The sequence below is a fragment of the Coturnix japonica genome, chromosome 3 (genome assembly GCF_054131305.1).
Source record: "Coturnix japonica strain WE chromosome 3, WE-NBRP24, whole genome shotgun sequence".
NCBI classification, from domain to species: Eukaryota; Metazoa; Chordata; class Aves; order Galliformes; family Phasianidae; genus Coturnix; species Coturnix japonica.
This window is the reverse complement of record NC_140665.1, coordinates 99178556-99196763: the sequence shown is the minus strand read 5'-3', so window position 1 is coordinate 99196763 and position 18208 is coordinate 99178556. Positions and strand designations below refer to the sequence as shown.

Here is an 18208-nt window from a genome sequence, read left to right as displayed (position 1 = left end):
AGAAGGGGCTCAGTGCCTCTGATAGAGCTGTGCTTGCCCTGATAAAGAGCTGGGGCTTTCCTTGTGCTATCAGGACTCCCTCAGATGATCGCTGACAGTTTCAGAAATGCTTTGGGAATGCTAGTTTCATTTGCAGCTGCGGCTTCAGGGAGGAGAAGGCTTCCGCTGGCCCACCAACAGGAAGCTGCAGACTGTGAAGAGGTTCTGGGCTGCGTAGCAGAAGTGTTAGAGCCAAGCTCAGAAAGCATCTGGTCTGCAGAGCACCGAAAGTGCAGGTAGGACCTGGCTGTGGTTCCATGGGATGGGACAGGGGCACTCGCACCAATGGGAGCCCCTTGTTCCCCTGCTTGGTTCTTCATGTTATGGTGCTGGGATGAGAGGGCCGGCAGGAAAGAGGGGATTGTGGCAGGGGGCAAAGGGGCTGCGCTGTGTGGGCTGTGGTGGCAATGGCTGCACTGGATGGCAAGGAGGAGCGGGGAAGCATGAAGAACTCAGCACCCAGATCAGGGGCTGAGCATGGCAGGAGTGGAAGCACAAGGGACACGATGAGGGGAAAGGCTGTGCAAGCGTGAGTGGGATGCAAAGCCCTGAGGAAGAGCTTGGGGAGCTGCAAAGCAAAGCCCAGCACTATCCTTGCAGCTGCAAGTTGGCGTGCTGCACTCATTCCTGCACTAAGAGCTCGGTGCAGCTGTGCTGGTTGATTGCAGCCCTTTGAGACAACAACTGGCAGCTGTGTCTGTGCAACATGCTGTGCCTGCATCTCTCCCTGCCACCTTCTCTCTCGGTGGGGCTCCTCACAGAGGGATTTCTCTCATTGCTGTGCTTTTCCTCTTATCTGGCACTCTGCTGCTTTCCTCTTCCTTGCAGTTCAGCACCCACCGGGATGCATTCCAGCCTCCATTAACCACAGCTCTATCAATGGCCAAGGGTAGACTGGCTGCTGGAGCATGGACAGCAGACAGTGTCCTGCCCTCTGCTTGTCCAGCCCCTGCTCTGTGCACACCATTGGGAAGGGGTTAAGCGTTGCTTCATTTTTCCTCATGTCTGTGCCTGACTCCTCTGCTTCTCAGAAATCAAGGCCATTCCTGGAACAGGCTCAGGCCCTGGTGAAACTGAAAGTGCTTCTCAGGCACATTTTGCTTTCATAGGAGAAAGCCCAATATGCCTCCTAAGTTCAGGTTTTGTTTGTTAAAGGCCCAGCTGGCTTCCAGGCCTTAACTAAGTACAGCGGATTCTGAGAGACAGTGCTTTTGTAACCTCTTGGCAGGAAGCAGCAACCTGGGAGCTCCCAGCACACTTGTGGTCTCGGTGACAAAGAGCCTGCGGGGTTCACAGATCCCCGGTAGCTTCCAGGAGGGGACCTGGTAGGATCATATAATGGGTAAATGTCCAAACTGTGTTTGTCAAGGGTAAAGTGGTCCAGGAAGCCTGGATGCTCCTCAAGACGGAAATCTTAAAGACACAAGAACAGGCTGTCCCTGAATGCCACAAAGCGAGCCATAGGGGAAGAAGACCGGTGTGGATGAACTGGGATCTATTGTTGAGACTCTGGAAGAAAAAGAGAGTTTATGTCTTCTTTAAGCAGGGATAGGCTACTTGGGGAGACTGCAAGGAGGTTGCTAAAGTATGCAGGGATGAAGTTAGGAAGGCAAAAGCCCAGCTTGAATTTAGATTGGCAACAACAGTAAAAGAGAATAAAAGATCTTTTTACAAATATATCAGTGGTAAGAGGAGAACCAAGGAAAATGTCCCCCCCACTTACTTGATGCAGCAGCCAATGTGACCACTGAGGAAAAGGAGAAGGCTGAGGCCATCAATGCCTTCTTTACATCTGCCTTTAATGGGCACAACAGTTGTCCTCAGGGCACTTCATGCCCTAATCTGAAAGTCTGGGATGGAATGCAGAATACACCCCCAGTGATTCAGGAGGAGACAGTTAACAAGCTCCTCCTCCACCTGGACTGTCACAAGTCCATGGGACCAGATGGGCTCCACCCTTGGGTGCTGAGGGAGCTGGCAGGGGTGATTGCTGAGCCTCTCTCTGCCATCTACCAGCACTCCTGGTTAACTGGAGAGGTCCCAGAGGGTTGTAGGCTTGTCAATGTGTCACAGGTTACTTAGATTTACCTATGCCCGTGACAGGGCAAGCCACCCCATAGGGCCCTCCCCGGGGCCCGGAAAGGAGGGGGAAAAGGGGAATGGGATAAAAACAGCGGCAATCTAAGGAGGAAATACTTATTTTACTAAATATGATATCGAAATACAAGATAACACAATATAATATAATTGAGGCTAATAAATCGAACAAAACAGAGAGAGAGTCCTCGAAAACCGAGAGGCCTACTGTGAACTCTAGGCGACATGAATGGAACGCTTCCCACTCTCCGAGAAGTTCGAGAGAAGAAGAACACTCCAGCCTGGGAACAAGATTATATAGCGTCCTGGTCCCGTGACTTATCACTAACCCTGTTGTTGTCACGGGTTACTTAGACTTACCTATGCCCGTGACAGGGGAAGCCACCCCGTGGGCCCCCCTCCCGGGGCCCGGAAAGGAGGGGAAAAAGGGAGTGGGATAAAACAGCGACAATCTAAGGAGGAAAAACTTATTTTACTAAATATGATACCGAAATACAAGATAACACAATATAATATAATTGAGGCTAACAAATTGAACGAAACAGAGAGAGAGAGTCCCCGAAAACCGAGAGGCCTACTGAACTCTAGGCGACACGGCTGGAACGCTTCCCACTCTCCGAGAAGTTCGAGAGAAGAAGGAGGGCACTCCAGCCTGGGAACGAGATTATACAGCGTCCTGGTCCCGTGACTTATCATTAACCCCGTTGTTCTCTGGGATATGTAGTCTTCTTCTGTGGACTGCACATTCAATAGAAGTATCCATACTTTACATGATGTTATGATGTGGAATACTGATACTGATAGCAAAATTACAAAACCATGACATTCCACCCCTTATTCTACATTATTACATCATGGTAAATATATATATACATATATATACACGTATGTAAAATTATGATAGCTAAACAGTAGAATTACATGTAACATAACTAAATGTACAACTATAATAACTAAAATACACTACACATGCAAACATATATACATATAAATACATAAAATTATTGACTGCACTCCCCCAGCATCAAATTCCCTTGTGGCACACATTGAACATCCCCATCCTTCTGCATTACCCACCAAGTGCACCCAGGTCCCTGGGCAAAGACAGTTCCACGGATAGGTTTGCCCTTTCCAGAAGCTGGAAGGACCCAAACAGCTTTTCCCAACATGTTCTTTACATGTACAACAGGGACCTTATCTCCTTCTACAGTGTGTAGGGGGCTAGATTGACTAGGACCATCACGATTGACAGATCCTCTAGTATTCACCAACCAAGTGGCTTCTGCCAGATTCTTCTCCCAGTGCTTAAATGTTCCGCCACCCATTGCTTTCAACATAGTTTTCAACAACCCATTATATCGTTCAATTTTACCAGAAGCTGGTGCATGGTAGGGAATATGATAAATCCACTCAATGCCATGATCTTTGGCCCAAGTATTTATAAGGGAATTTTTAAAATGTGTCCCATTATCAGATTCAATTCTTTCTGGGGTGCCATGTCGCCACAGGACTTGTTTCTCAAGACCTAATATGGTGTTTCGAGCAGTAGCATGGGGTACTGCGTATGTTTCAAGCCACCCAGTGGTTGCCTCTACCATGGTGAGTACGTAACACTTACCACTGCGAGATCGTGGCAAGGTGATATAATCAACCTGCCACGCCTCCCCATATTTATACTTTTGCCACCGCCCTTCCTCCCAGAGAGGTTTCATCCTTTTGGCTTGTTTAATTATGGCACATGTTTCACAATCATGAATAATCTGCGCAATAGCGTCCATGGTTAAGTCCACCCCTCGGTCTCTGGCCCACTTATATGTCGCGTCTCTTCCTTGATGACCTGAGGTCTCATGAGCCCATCGAGCTAGAAATAATTCACCCTTATTCTGCCAGTCCAAGTCAATTTGAGCCACCTCAATTTTGGCAGCTTTATCTACCTGATGGTTGTTTTGTTGTTCTTCAGTAGCCCGACTTTTGGGCACATGTGCATCCACATGACGCACCTTTACAACCATATTCTTTGTTCGGGCAGCAATGTCCTTCCATAATTCAGCGGCCCAAACAGATTTACCCTTCCGTTGCCAGTTGTTTTGTTCCCACCTCTGTAACCACCCCCATAAGGCATTTGCCACCATCCATGAGTCAGTATAAAGATACAGCATTGGCCACCTCTCCCGTTCAGCAACATCTAAGGCCAGCTGGACAGCTTTTACCTCTGCAAACTGACTTGATTCTCCCTTACCTTCGGTGGCCTCTGCAACCTGTCGTGTGGGGCTCCACACAGCAGCTTTCCATTTGCGATGCTTCCCTACAATGCGACATGATCCGTCTGTGAATAGGGCATATTTCTTTTCATTTTCTGGTAATTCGTTGTATGGTGGGGCCTCTTTAGCACGTGATACCTCTTCTGCTGGTGATGTTCCAAACCTTTTATCTTCAGGCCAGTCCATGATTACCTCTAGGATTCCTGGACAATTGAGGTTTCCCATTCGCGCTCGCTGTGTAATCAGCGTAATCCACTTGCTCCAGGTGACATCGGTAGCATGATGAGTGTCCTGTCCTTTGAACATCCAGTTCAGCACTGGCAGTCGAGGTGCCAAAAGGAGCTGTGTTTCAGTCCCGACTACTTCGGAAGCAGCCCGAACCCCCTCATACGCGGCTAAGATCTCCTTCTCAGTTGGAGTGTAGCACTCTTCAGACCCCTTATATGATCGACTCCAGAATCCCAGGGGTCGGCCTCGGGTCTCTCCTGAGGCTCTTTGCCACAAACTCCAAGTGGGGCCTTTCTCTCCAGCAGCAGTATAGAGGATGTTCTTTACATCCTGTCCAGTCCGTACTGGCCCCAGAGCTACAGCTCGGGCTATCTCTTGTTTAATCTGTTCAAAAGCCTGCTGCTGCTCAGGGCCCCATGCAAAATCGTTCTTCTTCCGCGTCACCTGATAAAGGGGGCTTACAATGAGGCTGTAGTTTGGAATGTGCATCCTCCAAAAGCCCACTGCACCCAGGAAAGATTGTGTCTCTTTCTTGCTAGTTGGTGGAGACATGGCAGTGATTTTGTCGATCACATCTGTTGGGATGTGACGACGTCCATCCTGCCACTTTATACCTAAGAACTGAATTTCCTGGGCAGGTCCTTTTACTTTGCTTCGCTTAATAGCAAAGCCAGCTTGTAGAAGAATTTGGATGATCTGCTCTCCTTTTGTGAAAACCTCTTCTGCTGTATCACCCCACACAACAATGTCATCAATGTACTGCAGGTGTTCAGGAGCACCACCTTGTTCCAGTACAGTTTGGACCAACCCATGGCAAATGGTTGGGCTGTGTTTCCACCCCTGGGGCAAACGGTTCCAAGTATACTGAATGCCCCTCCAGGTGAAGGCAAACTGTGGCTTACATTCTGTGGCCAAAGGAATATACCTTCATCTTGACGCCGTGTAAACTCCTTTCTTGAGCCTTGGATTTCAGTCAGCTTCAGAGGTCGACAATAAGTAATTTCCTCCTCATCATCAGTCTCTTCTTCATGCCTCTTGGTTTTTCCCTTTGCTTTTTTCAGTACTGCTCCATGCCCGGCACCTGGGTCTTCTGCTGCCCCCCCCTCTGCTTCTCCTTCTTTTTGTTCTAGACGCATGGACACCCGTTTCCATTTCTTGCCTTCCACAGGGGCAACTGATATTGCTACTGATGCCTCCTGTGACTGATCAGAATTAACTTGGGCTTGAATCTCAGATCGGAAACTCTCTCTCTCCAGAATAGTATGATACAAAGCACGGTATGCATAAGCCAAACCCCACATAAGGTTTACCTCCTTAGATCTCTGACCCAAATACTCAATTTCTCAGGGTCCCTTAGGTGTTCAAGAGTGAAATCCCATGACACTGCGGGTCCCCATGCTTCTAAGACTTTTCCTAAACCTTTCCATATTCCCTGCCAGTCATCATTCTCTGGTTCTGGAGGAGACTTCCACATAGAACGAATGTATAGGATTACATATACATTCATTGATATTGATAACGTGGATACAAGTATGAACCCTATCTTGGCTATTGAAAGGCGTGTGGAAATCTGAGAGTACAACCTAAAAAAAGCAGGGTTTTTTTGCCTGTACACTGTATTAAACATGGTGGTGTTTGTAAAATTGCCTATTCCATCTAGGATGCAAGTGTCTGTAAGATTAGCAATTCCATCTGGGATGTAGATGCCAAAATTCGGACCATACCACATCGCATATAAGTACCAGGCAGGTGTCTCCATCAGTATCCACCTTATTAGGTCATATACATACACAATTCCACAACACCAAAGTATGGTGTTAATAGTTGACCAATACTTTGAGAAGATCATAATTGCTTTCAATCCCTTAAACAGAGCAAATGGGATGGAGAGTGGATTCATAGCTGGCAGGCTCTGTAAAAGTCAGGGCTAGCTAGCTTTGCTCTAAGGGAGAAAGAAATCCCTTTGTTTTCTATACAAAAGTTAGTTAGCAATGCTGAGAATGTGCAGCTGCCCTTAATGTTGACAATTTGTCTGGTATTTCAAGGTCACGTTCTCGGTGAGCAGCTACAAAAAGATAACACTCCCGTAACGAAGCTAACGAAGCTCTTTGAGAGCAAAGAGAGAGTCCTTCTAAAAGCTAAAAAGCTCTATGCCCGCATCCTCCACCAAAAAATCTGTCACGGGTTACTTAGATTTACCTATGCCCGTGACAGGGGAAGCCACCCCATAGGGCCCTCCCCGGGGCCCAGAAAGGAGGGGGAAAAGGGGAATGGGATAAAAACAGCGGCAATCTAAGGAGGAAATACTTATTTTACTAAATATGATACCGAAATACAAGATAACACAATATAATATAATTGAGGCTAATAAATCGAACAAAACAGAGAGAGAGTCCTCGAAAACCGAGAGGCCTACTGTGAACTCTAGGCGACACGAATGGAACGCTTCCCACTCTCCGAGAAGTTCGAGAGAAGAAGAACACTCCAGCCTGGGAACAAGATTATATAGCGTCCTGGTCCCGTGACTTATCACTGACCGTGTTGTTCTCTGGGATATGTAGTCTTCTTCTGTGGACTGCACATTCAATAGAAGTATCCATGCTTTACATGATGTTATGATGTGGAATACTGATAGCAAAATTACAAAATTACAAAACCATGACACAATATGATTCCCATCTACAAGAAGGGTCGTAAGGACGATCCAGGGAACTACAGGCCTGTCAGACTGACCTCAGTAGCAGGGAAAGTTATGGAGCAAATCATCTTGGGTGAGATCACACGGCATGTGCGTGGCATCCGGGGGATCAGGCCTAGCCAGCATGGATTCATGAAAGGCAGGTTGTGCTTAAACAATCTTGTCTCCTTCTATGATTGGGTGACCAGGCTGGTAGATGACGGTAAGGCAGTTGATGTAGTCTACCTGGATTTCAGCAAGGCCTTTGACACAGTCTCTCACAGTATCCTCCTAAGGAAACTGGTTGCCCGTGCCCTAGACAGGTATACCCTTCTTTGGGTAAGGGACTGGCTGGACAGTCGTGCCCAGAGGGTAGTAGCTAATGGAGTTAAGTCCAGCTGGCAACCTGTTACAAGTGGTGGCTGTCAGATGTCGGTTCTAGGGCCCATCTTGTTTAACATCTTCAGTGATTACCTGGATGAGGGAATTGAGTGTACTCTCACTAAGTTTGCAAGAGAAACCAAGCTGGGAGGTGGTGTTGATCTCCCTGAGGATAGGGAGGCCCTCCAGAGGGATCTGGATAGGCTGAGTCGCTGGGCTGAGCTTAATGGGATGAGGTTCAACAAGGCCAAGTGCCAGGTCCTGCACTTTGGCCACAATAACCCCATGCAGCACTATAGGCTTGGGGAGGAGTGGCTGGATGACTGTGAAGATGAAAGGGACCTGGGGGTGTTATTCGATGCTGGGCTGACATGAGCCGACAGTGTGCCCAGGTGGCCAAGAGGCCAATAACATCCTGGTCTGTATAAGAAATAGTGTGGCCAGCAGGAGCAGAGAGGTGATCATCCCTCTGTACTCAGCTCTGGTGAGGCCGCATCTTGAATACTGTCTTCAGTTTTGGGCTCCTCACTACAAGAAAGACATCAAGGCCCTGGAATGTGTCCAGAGAAAGGCAACAAAACTGGTGAGGGGTCTGGAGCACAAGTCTTATGAGGAGCGGCTCAGGGAGCTGGGATTGTTTAGCCTGGAGAAGAGGAGACTCAGAGAAGACCTCATTGCACTCTACAACTTCCTGAAGGGAGGTTGTGATGAGGAGGAGCTTGGCCTCTTCTGCCAGGCAACAAACAGGACGTGAGGAAATGGCCACAAGTTGCATTAGATGAGGTTTAGACTGGACATAAGAAGGAACTTCTTTTCTCAGAGAGTGGTCAGGCACTAGAATAGCTGCCCAGGGAGGTGATGGAGTCGCCATCCATAGCAGTGTTCAAGAAGCGTCTGGATAGGGAGCTAGGAGATATGGGTTAGGGGATTTCTGTAGGTATGGTAAAGGGAGGACATTTGGACTAGATGATCTTGTAGGTCCTTTCCAACCTTGTGATTCTACGATTCTAAGAGGCTCAAGCCGTGGTGAAACTGAAAGTGCATCTCAGGCACATTTTGCTTTCAGAGCAGAAAGCCCAATACACCTCCTAAGTTCCGGATTTGTTTGTTAAAGGCCCAGCTGGCTTCCATACCTTTACTAAGGATGGCAGATGCTGAGATACAATGCGTTTATAACCTCTTGGCAGGAAGCAGCAACCTGGGATCTCCCAGCACGCTTGTGGTCTCGGTGACAAAGAGGCTGCAGGGTTCACAGAACCCCAGGGTGCTTGTGGCTGGAGGGTTACAACTGTCAGTCAGTCTGGTCCTCCCATGGCCCTGAAGGGCCTCCCAGAGCAGGGAGCCCAGCACCACGGCTGGGGGCTGGGGGAGATCCCCCAGCAGGAGCCCCCACCGCTCTCTGCTCCCTGTGCCAGGGCTCCGGCACCCACCCAGCACTGCAGTGCTGCTGATGGGCAGCTCCTGGGCTGCAGGCTGTGCCCCTGGGCTGCCTGGGCACCACAGAGCAGAACCTGGCTCCACTCTGTTGTACCTCCTATGAGTTTTAATGGCTGTGGTGGGACACCCCTGAGCCTCCCCTGCTGTGAGACGAGCAGCCCCAGATCTCTCAGCTCTCCTCCCAGCAGAGCTGCTCCAGGTTCCGCAGCTTCCTCATGGCCAAATCTGCCTGTTTCTGGGGTACCCATGGTAGGATTCCAACAGCTGGGTGGAAAGAATCCCTGGAGCTGCATAGAGGCCTCTTCAAAGAAAAGGCATTGGCCTCTTCTAACATGCCTTTAACTGAAGTCTGTTTTACCTCTTCCACAGCCATGGAGTCCCAGGAGAAAGAAGCAGATGATGTGGAAAAGGCAAAACTTGCTAAACAACTGCTGGCAGAAACATTTCAGAGCGAAGGGCTGGATGAAGAATACTGGCTTCCCAAGCTGATGAACATATTAGGTGTGAAATCCAAAGAAGCTTTGAAACATCTGCAATATGAAGACTACCTGAAGCTGGAGAGTGAGGTACAGTACCCCTGGGAGAAAAGGGCACTCCGAAAGCTTCTCCAAATTATAGACAGCAAGGCAACTGTTGAGGAGAAGCTGAATCCGCGCCTGGAAATGCTGAAGCAGAGGCAAGAAGAAGCCAAGCTGGCCCTGCAGGAGCTGAAAGAAATGCATGACAGCCACAGTCACAGCAAGGAGATGGTGACACGGAAAGTGGAGGCACTATGGCAAGCCATGGACATTCCCAAGGAGTACTGGCCACCACCAGAGAACGCCTTGCCAGATGTGCTTGCAAGCATCCAGAAGCAACTGGAACGGCAGGAGGTGTCCTTGGGCAGGAGTGAGAATGTCTCTGATGAGGAGGTGCTGAGACGGGCGTCAGGAGGGCTGGCTCTGCAGGGCATTTACCAAACCAACAACCTGGCAGATGTGCTGGCAAAGCGAGAGCAGCTCATCAGAGTCCCTGTGGGTTTCAAGCTTGCTGGTCCAGAGCAGAAGTCACAGTTTGAGAGGAGGGAGTTCTCCTCCTCTGCAGCAGAAGCCAATTTCACCAAGTCCATGGAGCAGCTGGGATTCAGCCTAAGCGTTTCTGCCAAAGCCGCGTTCTGGGGGTTCAGTGTTGAAGGAGGTACAGATCACAGCAGCTCCTCACAGAAGGAAGGCACTCGCCACTCACGTTCAGAGCAGACGTACATTTGTAGCAGCAGGTACCACTACATCCCCACGGCCTCCTGCTTCTTCCAAAGGGACCAACTTCGTCTCTCAGATGGGGCCCTGAGGGAGCTGCAATGCATCGAGGAACTTCTGAGCATCACCCAGGAGGCAGACAGGCTCCACATGCTGAAGAGCAGGTGTGCCAGCTTCTTCAGCAGGTTTGGGTCGCACGTCAGCCAGGGACCCCTCCACTTTGGGGGCATATTCTGGTGGAAAGCGTCTTCCGAAGGGTTCAGGGAAGAGCAAAGGGAAGAGATGAAGCAACAAGCATCTGAAGCACTAAACTCCTTTGTCAGGGCGAGTTTCAGCATCTTTGCTGGCACTGCAGGAGGGAATGTGGATGTTTCCAAATCAAGCTCACAGGCATCACTTGGGAGAAGCGATAGAAGCAGCAGCCACACAGCGATTCAGCTCTCGGTGACCAACACAGGGGGTCCATCGGAGACAGATTCCCTTGCCCAGTGGAAGTGTGGGCTTGTGGCCAGTAACACAACCTGGTTTGTAATCGATAGGGGCTATCAGATGATCCCAGTGTGGGACATAATCCAGTCCAACCACAGTAAAGATTTTAAATCCACCTATCAGATGAGCAGTGGCCTTAGGGCTGCATATGAAGCACTCACAAAACACAGTGTTGGCACAGTATTTGGAGAGGAACTGGTCAGTGCCATGGAAGAGGCCAGAGCTTTCCTGGAGCACGTGAAGACCTGGGAGGTGACCACAGATGAAAGGAAACTGCTCACGCTGATTGATTTCAAACATGCTCTGAATGAAAAAGCAAAAAATCCCAGTGTCTGGATCAACATATGCCTGTCAGATAAGACGCTGCAGGAGTTCCTGATGAATACCGTTCTGGTTTGCCAGAAATCACCTCCAGAAAACATCACCTCTATCAAATCTCTGCTTCAGTTCCTGCTGGATCCTCACATCCATTCTGTTAAGGACTTCCCCCAGGCTACCTTCATTATGCAATGGGTTACCTGCACTGAGCACACATTTCCCAAAGTTCCCAGTATTTCTGAGCTTCAGGACCTCATCCAGACACTGCTGCAAATGAAGGAGCACATTCTGGAAGTCACATACTCACCAGCCACCTCTGAATCTGCCATTCATGAAGCAAAGATCGAAGCCACCCTGACTATAAGCCTGGCTGTTTGTTCTTTCCTGCAGTATCTGCAGGAAAGGGAAGAGAAAGACATAGAACTCTTAGTACTCTTAGTTTCAACTGCGATAGGATACCGAGTTGAAAGCAGCACTTTTCAGTACCTCCTTGGTTGTGAAGAAATTAACTTCATGGTCAAGAAAATGAAAACTGCATATGATGAGTATCAGAGCCTGAAGGAGCAGGATGCGTACAGAGCCGAGGCCTTCCTGCTCTTCACAGGTCTCACCATAACATCCAAAAGCAGCGAGGTGTCCTTTGAGCAGAAGAACGACCGCTTGGCTTTCATGGAAGATAAGATGAAGAACACGTGGTCTGCTGAGATAGAAGATCTCCTCAAGAAACAGAACACGGTCAGAGACTGGAAGGTGCTGGAAAGAGACTTGCAGTCCTACATCAGCGGGCAATTGCAGAACACCTCTGTCAATCTCAAGAAACATGGCATAATCAAAGACACGGAAGAGACTTTGCAAGGAACACCGCCTTCCAGTCCATCCAAACCCAAATCAGATGACAGCAAATCCCAAACTCATCAAGCCAGTGCAAACCCAGAGTTCTTCAGCTTACTTAAGCGCCTTGGGCTAGAGAGATACTATCCAAGAAAAATGGGGTCAGAAGACTTTCACATCATACACAAGACATCTGTACATGACAGCCAGCCCCGCGAGGAGAGTGAACTACCTTTTTACTTCCTGCAAAAGCTACTGTGTGTGGACTACAGTGTGAGGTACCTGACTTGCAAGGACAAGAGTAAGCCAGAAGTCATGCCAACACCAAAAGCGACTGAAGAAGAGCCTTCTGATTCCTTTGATGACTTTTTCTGTGAGTTGGATGAAGGAGCCTCTGAGTCAGCAATCAGGGAGAGCCGTGTGCACCCTATGGACATCCAGATGGCCATTTTTCATTGCGCCAATGATTTCATGAGGCAGTACATTTCCTCAAAGCTTGCCTTCTGCCAGTTTGCACTCCCCCTCCTGGTACCCAACCCATGCACTACAAAGATCGAGTTCCCTCTCTGGTCCCTCAGCCAAGTCAAAAAGAGCTGGAAAGGAGCAGCAAAATCAGGAGAGCAGATGAAAAGTAGCAGCTACACAAACAAACTCATTTATCAGGCAGAGACACCCATTGTGTCCTTCATACGCATCGGCAGCTCTCCGTCCTCTTCCAAGTCGCAGCTCCTGAACGCTCTCCTGAGCAAACAAAAACACGACATATTTTTCCACAGGCATTGCAAAGGCAGCACCAAAGACTGTTTGCTGATGAAAGGTGTGGTGGAGATCTCCTGGTATTGTCCCCGTGGTAGCGACGATGACAGTTTTGACAGCTGTGTTGCATTCTGTAACCTGCACGGAGATGCCAGGGATCACGAGCCACAGCTGAGCTTCTTGCAGGAGATCTCTGCTGTGGTCGTCGTTCTCCTTTCTGAGTCAAATCAGAGGGAGAAGAAATGCAGGAAAATTTTGCAAGACCTGTGGCAGTCTCAGAGGCCTTTGGTTTGTCTTTTCACTGGGAAAGAGAACATTGCAGCTGGCCGATCTAGCCAAAATGTAAGAATAGGTATCAAGAACAGAAACGAAGCAGAATTAATGGGCGAGCTGACAAAAACAATCCGAGATCTCCTGCAGGGCTCAAGTACACTCCATAGCCTTGATATGTGTCTGGGAACAGCTCGCCAGCACGGATTCTTAGTTGATGAAGATGCAGAAGCGTGTGTGATAGCCAAAGGGAGGGCAAAAGAGCTGGTGAGTCTGCTCAAGGAAGAGAAGCTGTCTGAGATCAAAACAAAGCTACTGCCTCTTCAAGGAAAACTGTGGTACGATTGGTGTAGAAAGGACAAAGAACTCACTCGCTTACAGGAGAAGGGGAACAACAGCATAGAACATCATCGAAGCCAAATTGAAAGTGACAAAGCTGCAATAAGAAGAGAGCAAGTAGGCAAAGTACGCAGCCTCAATCCGCTGATGAAATCAGTCCTTGGCTTTCTCCAGTCCCAGCCAGTCAACACCAAGAAATACTTCCTACAGTGGATGAAGGTCTTCATCGATGACCTGTCCTCCGATCGCCTTGATGAATTGAAGAAAGAGTATCATCAGTTATGGTCTCAAATCCTGGCAATGAAGAAAAGCAATGAAGAAAGCAACTCCAAAACTGTAATGATGACAAGATTAGATTCCCTTTCCAATGAAATCAACAGTTCGTCCATTGGCCTTGAGCATATTTTCAGAGAGGTAGGGCAGATCTATGAAGCTCTTGAATCAACAGACTCCAAAGATGAACGTTTACAAAAACTACCTGAAATTGCAGCTGATCTGATGGTTTCTGGGTATCCTATTGAGCTGATGGATGGTGACGCTTCTTACGTACCCTTACAGTGGGTTGCAGCAATCTTTGACAAGTTAATTGAGAAGTTAGGTGACAAGCGAGTCTTTGTCCTCTCGGTGCTTGGCATCCAGAGCACAGGGAAGTCAACCCTACTGAACGCCATGTTTGGTCTCCAGTTCAATGTCAGTGCTGGCAGATGCACTCAGGGAGCTTTTATGCAGCTCATCAAAGTGGATTGGAAGCTGCAGCAGGTTGTGAACTTTGATTACATGCTCGTGGTGGACACTGAAGGACTTCGTGCCATAGAGATGGCCAATAAGCGGTCACTGAATCATGACAATGAGCTGGCCACCTTTGTCATTGGCATTGGCAACATGACTCTGATCAACATCTTTGGAGAGAACCCTTCCGAAATGCAAGACTTCCTTCAGATTGCTGTGCAGGCTTTTCTGAGGATGAAGCAAGTCAAGGTTTCCCCAAGCTGCCTGTTGGTACACCAAAATGTGGGTGAAATAACGGCAAAGGAACAGAACATGGAAGGACAGAGGCGTCTGCAGGAGAAGCTGGATGAAATGACAGTGATAGCAGCCCAGCAGGAGTACTGTGACGTCACCTGCTTCAGTGATGTCATCCGCTTTGACGTGAACACCCACATTCATTACTTTGCTCACCTGTGGGAGGGTAACCCACCAATGGCACCACCCAACCCCACCTACAGCCAGAACGTCCAGGAATTAAAGAGCAAAATTCTGCAGGCTGCCAAGAAGGAATCTCTGGGCAGTGTTCTGAGGCTGTCCAGCTTGAAAGTTCGTATTAGTGACCTGTGGAACGCCTTGCGGAATGAAAACTTTGTCTTCAGCTTCAAGAACTCAGTAGAGATTGCTGCATACAAGAAACTGGAAACATCCTTTAGTCAGTGGACCTGGAAGCTGAGAAGGCACATCTTGGACTTGCAAATGAAGCTGGACAATAAAATTCGGAATGGAGAGCTAGGGAAAATCACAACATATGAGCTTGAAGAACAGGTGCGAGAAACAAGTGATGCCATCAACAAAGATGTGGAGAAGTTCTTCAGGGAAGACAGAGACTGTGAGATATTGATTCAGTGGAAAAGTAACACGGAACTGAAGCTGAGAGAGCTAAAAGCGTCCCTTCTGGATGAAACCAGGAGGAAGTGTGAGAAACTTCTAGAACTAAAGAAGAATCAGAGTAAACTGGATGAGAGGAAATCTGAATATGAAAATGAGCTCCTGAAAAAGAGCAGGGAGCTGGCTCTGTCTCTAAAGGGACAGGAATTAAGTGAACGAGAATTGAGAAAAAACTTCAATTTCCTCTGGGTGACCTGGGTTACTGAAGTGTCTTCTAATGCTCCCCGGCTGGAAGAGGTGAACATTGATGCGGAAATAGACACTGTCCTTTTAGAACACTTGAAGGAGCCTAATGTAGCTGAACGAATCAAGAAGTTTTCTGACCAGTCCACCTTTATACTTGATAAGAAGAAACACATATCCGAGAAAAAGATTTATTATAAGCTTTTTGGTGAGTGCAATGTGAGCAGCTTCCAGTACCTTACAGACCGCATCATAAGGCGTGTGAAGGAAAACATTGACCAGAAGGAAAAGGACAAAATGGATTACAGTTGCACTTTTATTCATGAAATACTAAAGGAAGTACAGGAAGGTATCGAAACTGTCCCTAGCTCTGAAAAATATCATTTTACAAAAGAATACCGAATAGATCTTTCGGTGTATCTGTGCAGAATGGCAGCAGCCAGGTTTAAGGAGATGCATGCGGCCTTCAGGAAAGCAAATGACCCAGCTGTCTACCTGCAGAGCAAGAGAGAAGATTTCTTCAAATGTTTCCAGATTTCCTGCCAAGGAGCCACTTCTATCACAACATTTGCTGATTTCCTCTGCAGCAAGATTGACCCAGGTCTTCGCCTGGCCATTTATGACAAGACAGCTCTTGTCATAGCTGAGCGTATGAGGAGCGAAGTACCAGATTTTAGTGGCAGTAGAGCCAATCTGGAAGTCTGCATACTGAAATACCTGGCACAAGAAGAAAAGTTTGAAAACTACAAGCTTTACCTTAGTTCCCCAGTAGACTTTTTGGAGAGCTACATTCAGACACATGTTGAGACATACTGTTTAGATCAGAACAGACGGCTGGTGATGTTTCTAAATACAACTCTTACCCAGTACTATGAAACCATTCAGAAAGCTGTTTTTGCATCAACCGCAGTTGTCAAAGGCAGAAGAGACAGCAATAAGATCATCTCTCTTTGGCTGGATGAATTCTGCAGAGAACTTGGAGGAGTCCTAAGATTGCCCAGGGGTGACCTGGTTGGCATTGAACATCTGGAGATAACTGACATAGAGTTCCTGAATGACGCCATGATGAAGGCCCTTTCACCTCTGAGGAATCGTCTCAAGGAAGAGTTTGCATGTGCTAATTTGAGCTCATTTGAAAAGCAGCCTCACAGGATACTGTTGGAACAGTTCCCAGGGTGCAAGGAGCAGTGCCCATTTTGTGGGTCAGTTTGCACAAACACTATACCAAACCACGATGGAGACCACCAGCTTGTCTTCCATCGTCCACAAGTTTTGGCCGGATGGAGAGTGTATAGAACAGACATACTTGTCATTGATATTTGCTCTAGCAGTGTTGCCAGCAATAAGATCTTCAGGCTTAAAACTGGCTCGTGGTTCCCCTACAAGAAATACCGAGATGCAGGACCTCCTTATTCCACTTGGAAGATTCTTCCTGATTCATCCATGCAAAAATACTGGAAATGGTTTGTGAGTCATTTCAGGGCACAGATAGAAAAATTCTTCAATGGTAAATTCTACGACAGGGGAAGAATCCCTGATTCTTGGCACAAAGTTACAAAGCAGGAAGCACTTGACGAACTGAGGTAGGCTAAGTTGACATGAAGGAAAATCTGCACCTGCTTTGCATTTCAGAAGAACGTGACATGAGAATATCCACAAAATATTGTTGTAACAATTATGGACGTCAACAGTGTCAAAAGATCTGCACCCAGCTGCGTGTAGAGCCTGGCCAAATGAGATGTGCTACTCCTACCACCCCTCAGAAATGCCCCTGCTTCATGATAAAGTCAAACTCCTCTTCCTTTCTTGCCATACATGCTTGCATCAGATAGTTTGTCTTAGAGCAAAAAAAGAATGTTTCTGCATCAGCCATTCATATAGACAAGGTTAAGAGCAAGGCAGCATTAGAAAGTACCAAAGTATCTGCTATGTGAAAATAAATGACATTGGCAAAAGAACAGTTTCCCTGCAGGAAATCATCATCACGCTTAAAGAAAGGACAACAATGTCTGAGTGCGGGTAAACATTTGTGTGGATCTAAAAACCCCTTCTTGCTAAACTTAGTACCCCACTCAGTGATAGTGATTAATCTCAGTATTCATTAGGTATCCTTTCTATGTTAAGATGTGCCCACATTTCCATGAGCTCCTCCTGCTCAAGTCCCCTGTTGAACTTCCCTCTCTCTCGCTGACAATCCAACTACTTTTAGCATGTGCTTAGATTTTGGTCAAAAGCCCCTTGTAGAACCAACACAGAGAATTAGTTATCTCTGCAGCTTCCTCAGCAGGCATCAGCAGTGTGTGATGTTAGCATTTGTGTTTTGAAGGCAGCCGGGAACTGGGTGCTGGTCTGTAGAACATCTCACCAGCTCTGCCTGTACCAACATAGACAATAGCAGGGTTTGCTGCACAGTTCCTGCAGTACTGTTGATGCTCCTGGAGAGTTGGTGATTCGCTATAAGCATTTTTAGTCTTGGTACAGGTTGGTTTGCTTAGTAATAGGGATTGGTACATTAGTTTAACATCAATATATTAGTTAAGCAAAAGGAATCGATAAGTGATAGTTCTAAAACTCTAAATTTCAGCTTTCGTGTGTGTACAGTCTTGTTTTTCCTCAATGATTTCACACTGGTGACATAATAGAGCACTCTTATCTTCTGCCTCAATGATTTTGTGTTGTAATACAAGAAGAATTTTACAGAGCAGCAGCTGTGGATCAAGATAAGGACTTCACAGTGCAGCAGCAGTGGAGCAGGATAAACAGCATGAGAACCAAGGACAGCACTAGGAAAAGAATGGCTTGCAGCTTTGAAGGGGGGTCCTGGGGTTATTACTGCAGTAGCTTTCCTCCAATTAGTGTGTGTGATTTTTGGACTCCCGCGTCTTTCTGTTATAAAAGTATGGCTTTTCGGAGAATAAATGGACACATCCATATTTAACCGTATTGGTGTGTGGCTGTTTATCCGAGCGCGCTGACCTTTTGCCTTCAGGTTCACCAGCAACTGAGTACTT

The 18208-nt window shown here is 47.5% G+C and overlaps 1 protein-coding gene across 1 annotated transcript; it reads left to right on the top strand.

The window, feature by feature from the left end:
* The first annotated feature begins 105 nt into the window (after positions 1 to 105).
* Positions 106 to 18140, top strand: LOC146761601 (interferon-induced very large GTPase 1-like). Its single transcript, XM_085542274.1, has 2 exons — positions 106 to 275; positions 9490 to 18140. Exon 2 carries the CDS (start codon positions 9492 to 9494, stop codon positions 16782 to 16784), a length of 7293 nt encoding a protein of 2430 aa, XP_085398400.1. The 5' UTR covers positions 106 to 275; positions 9490 to 9491; the 3' UTR covers positions 16785 to 18140.
* The last annotated feature ends 68 nt before the right edge of the window (positions 18141 to 18208 follow it).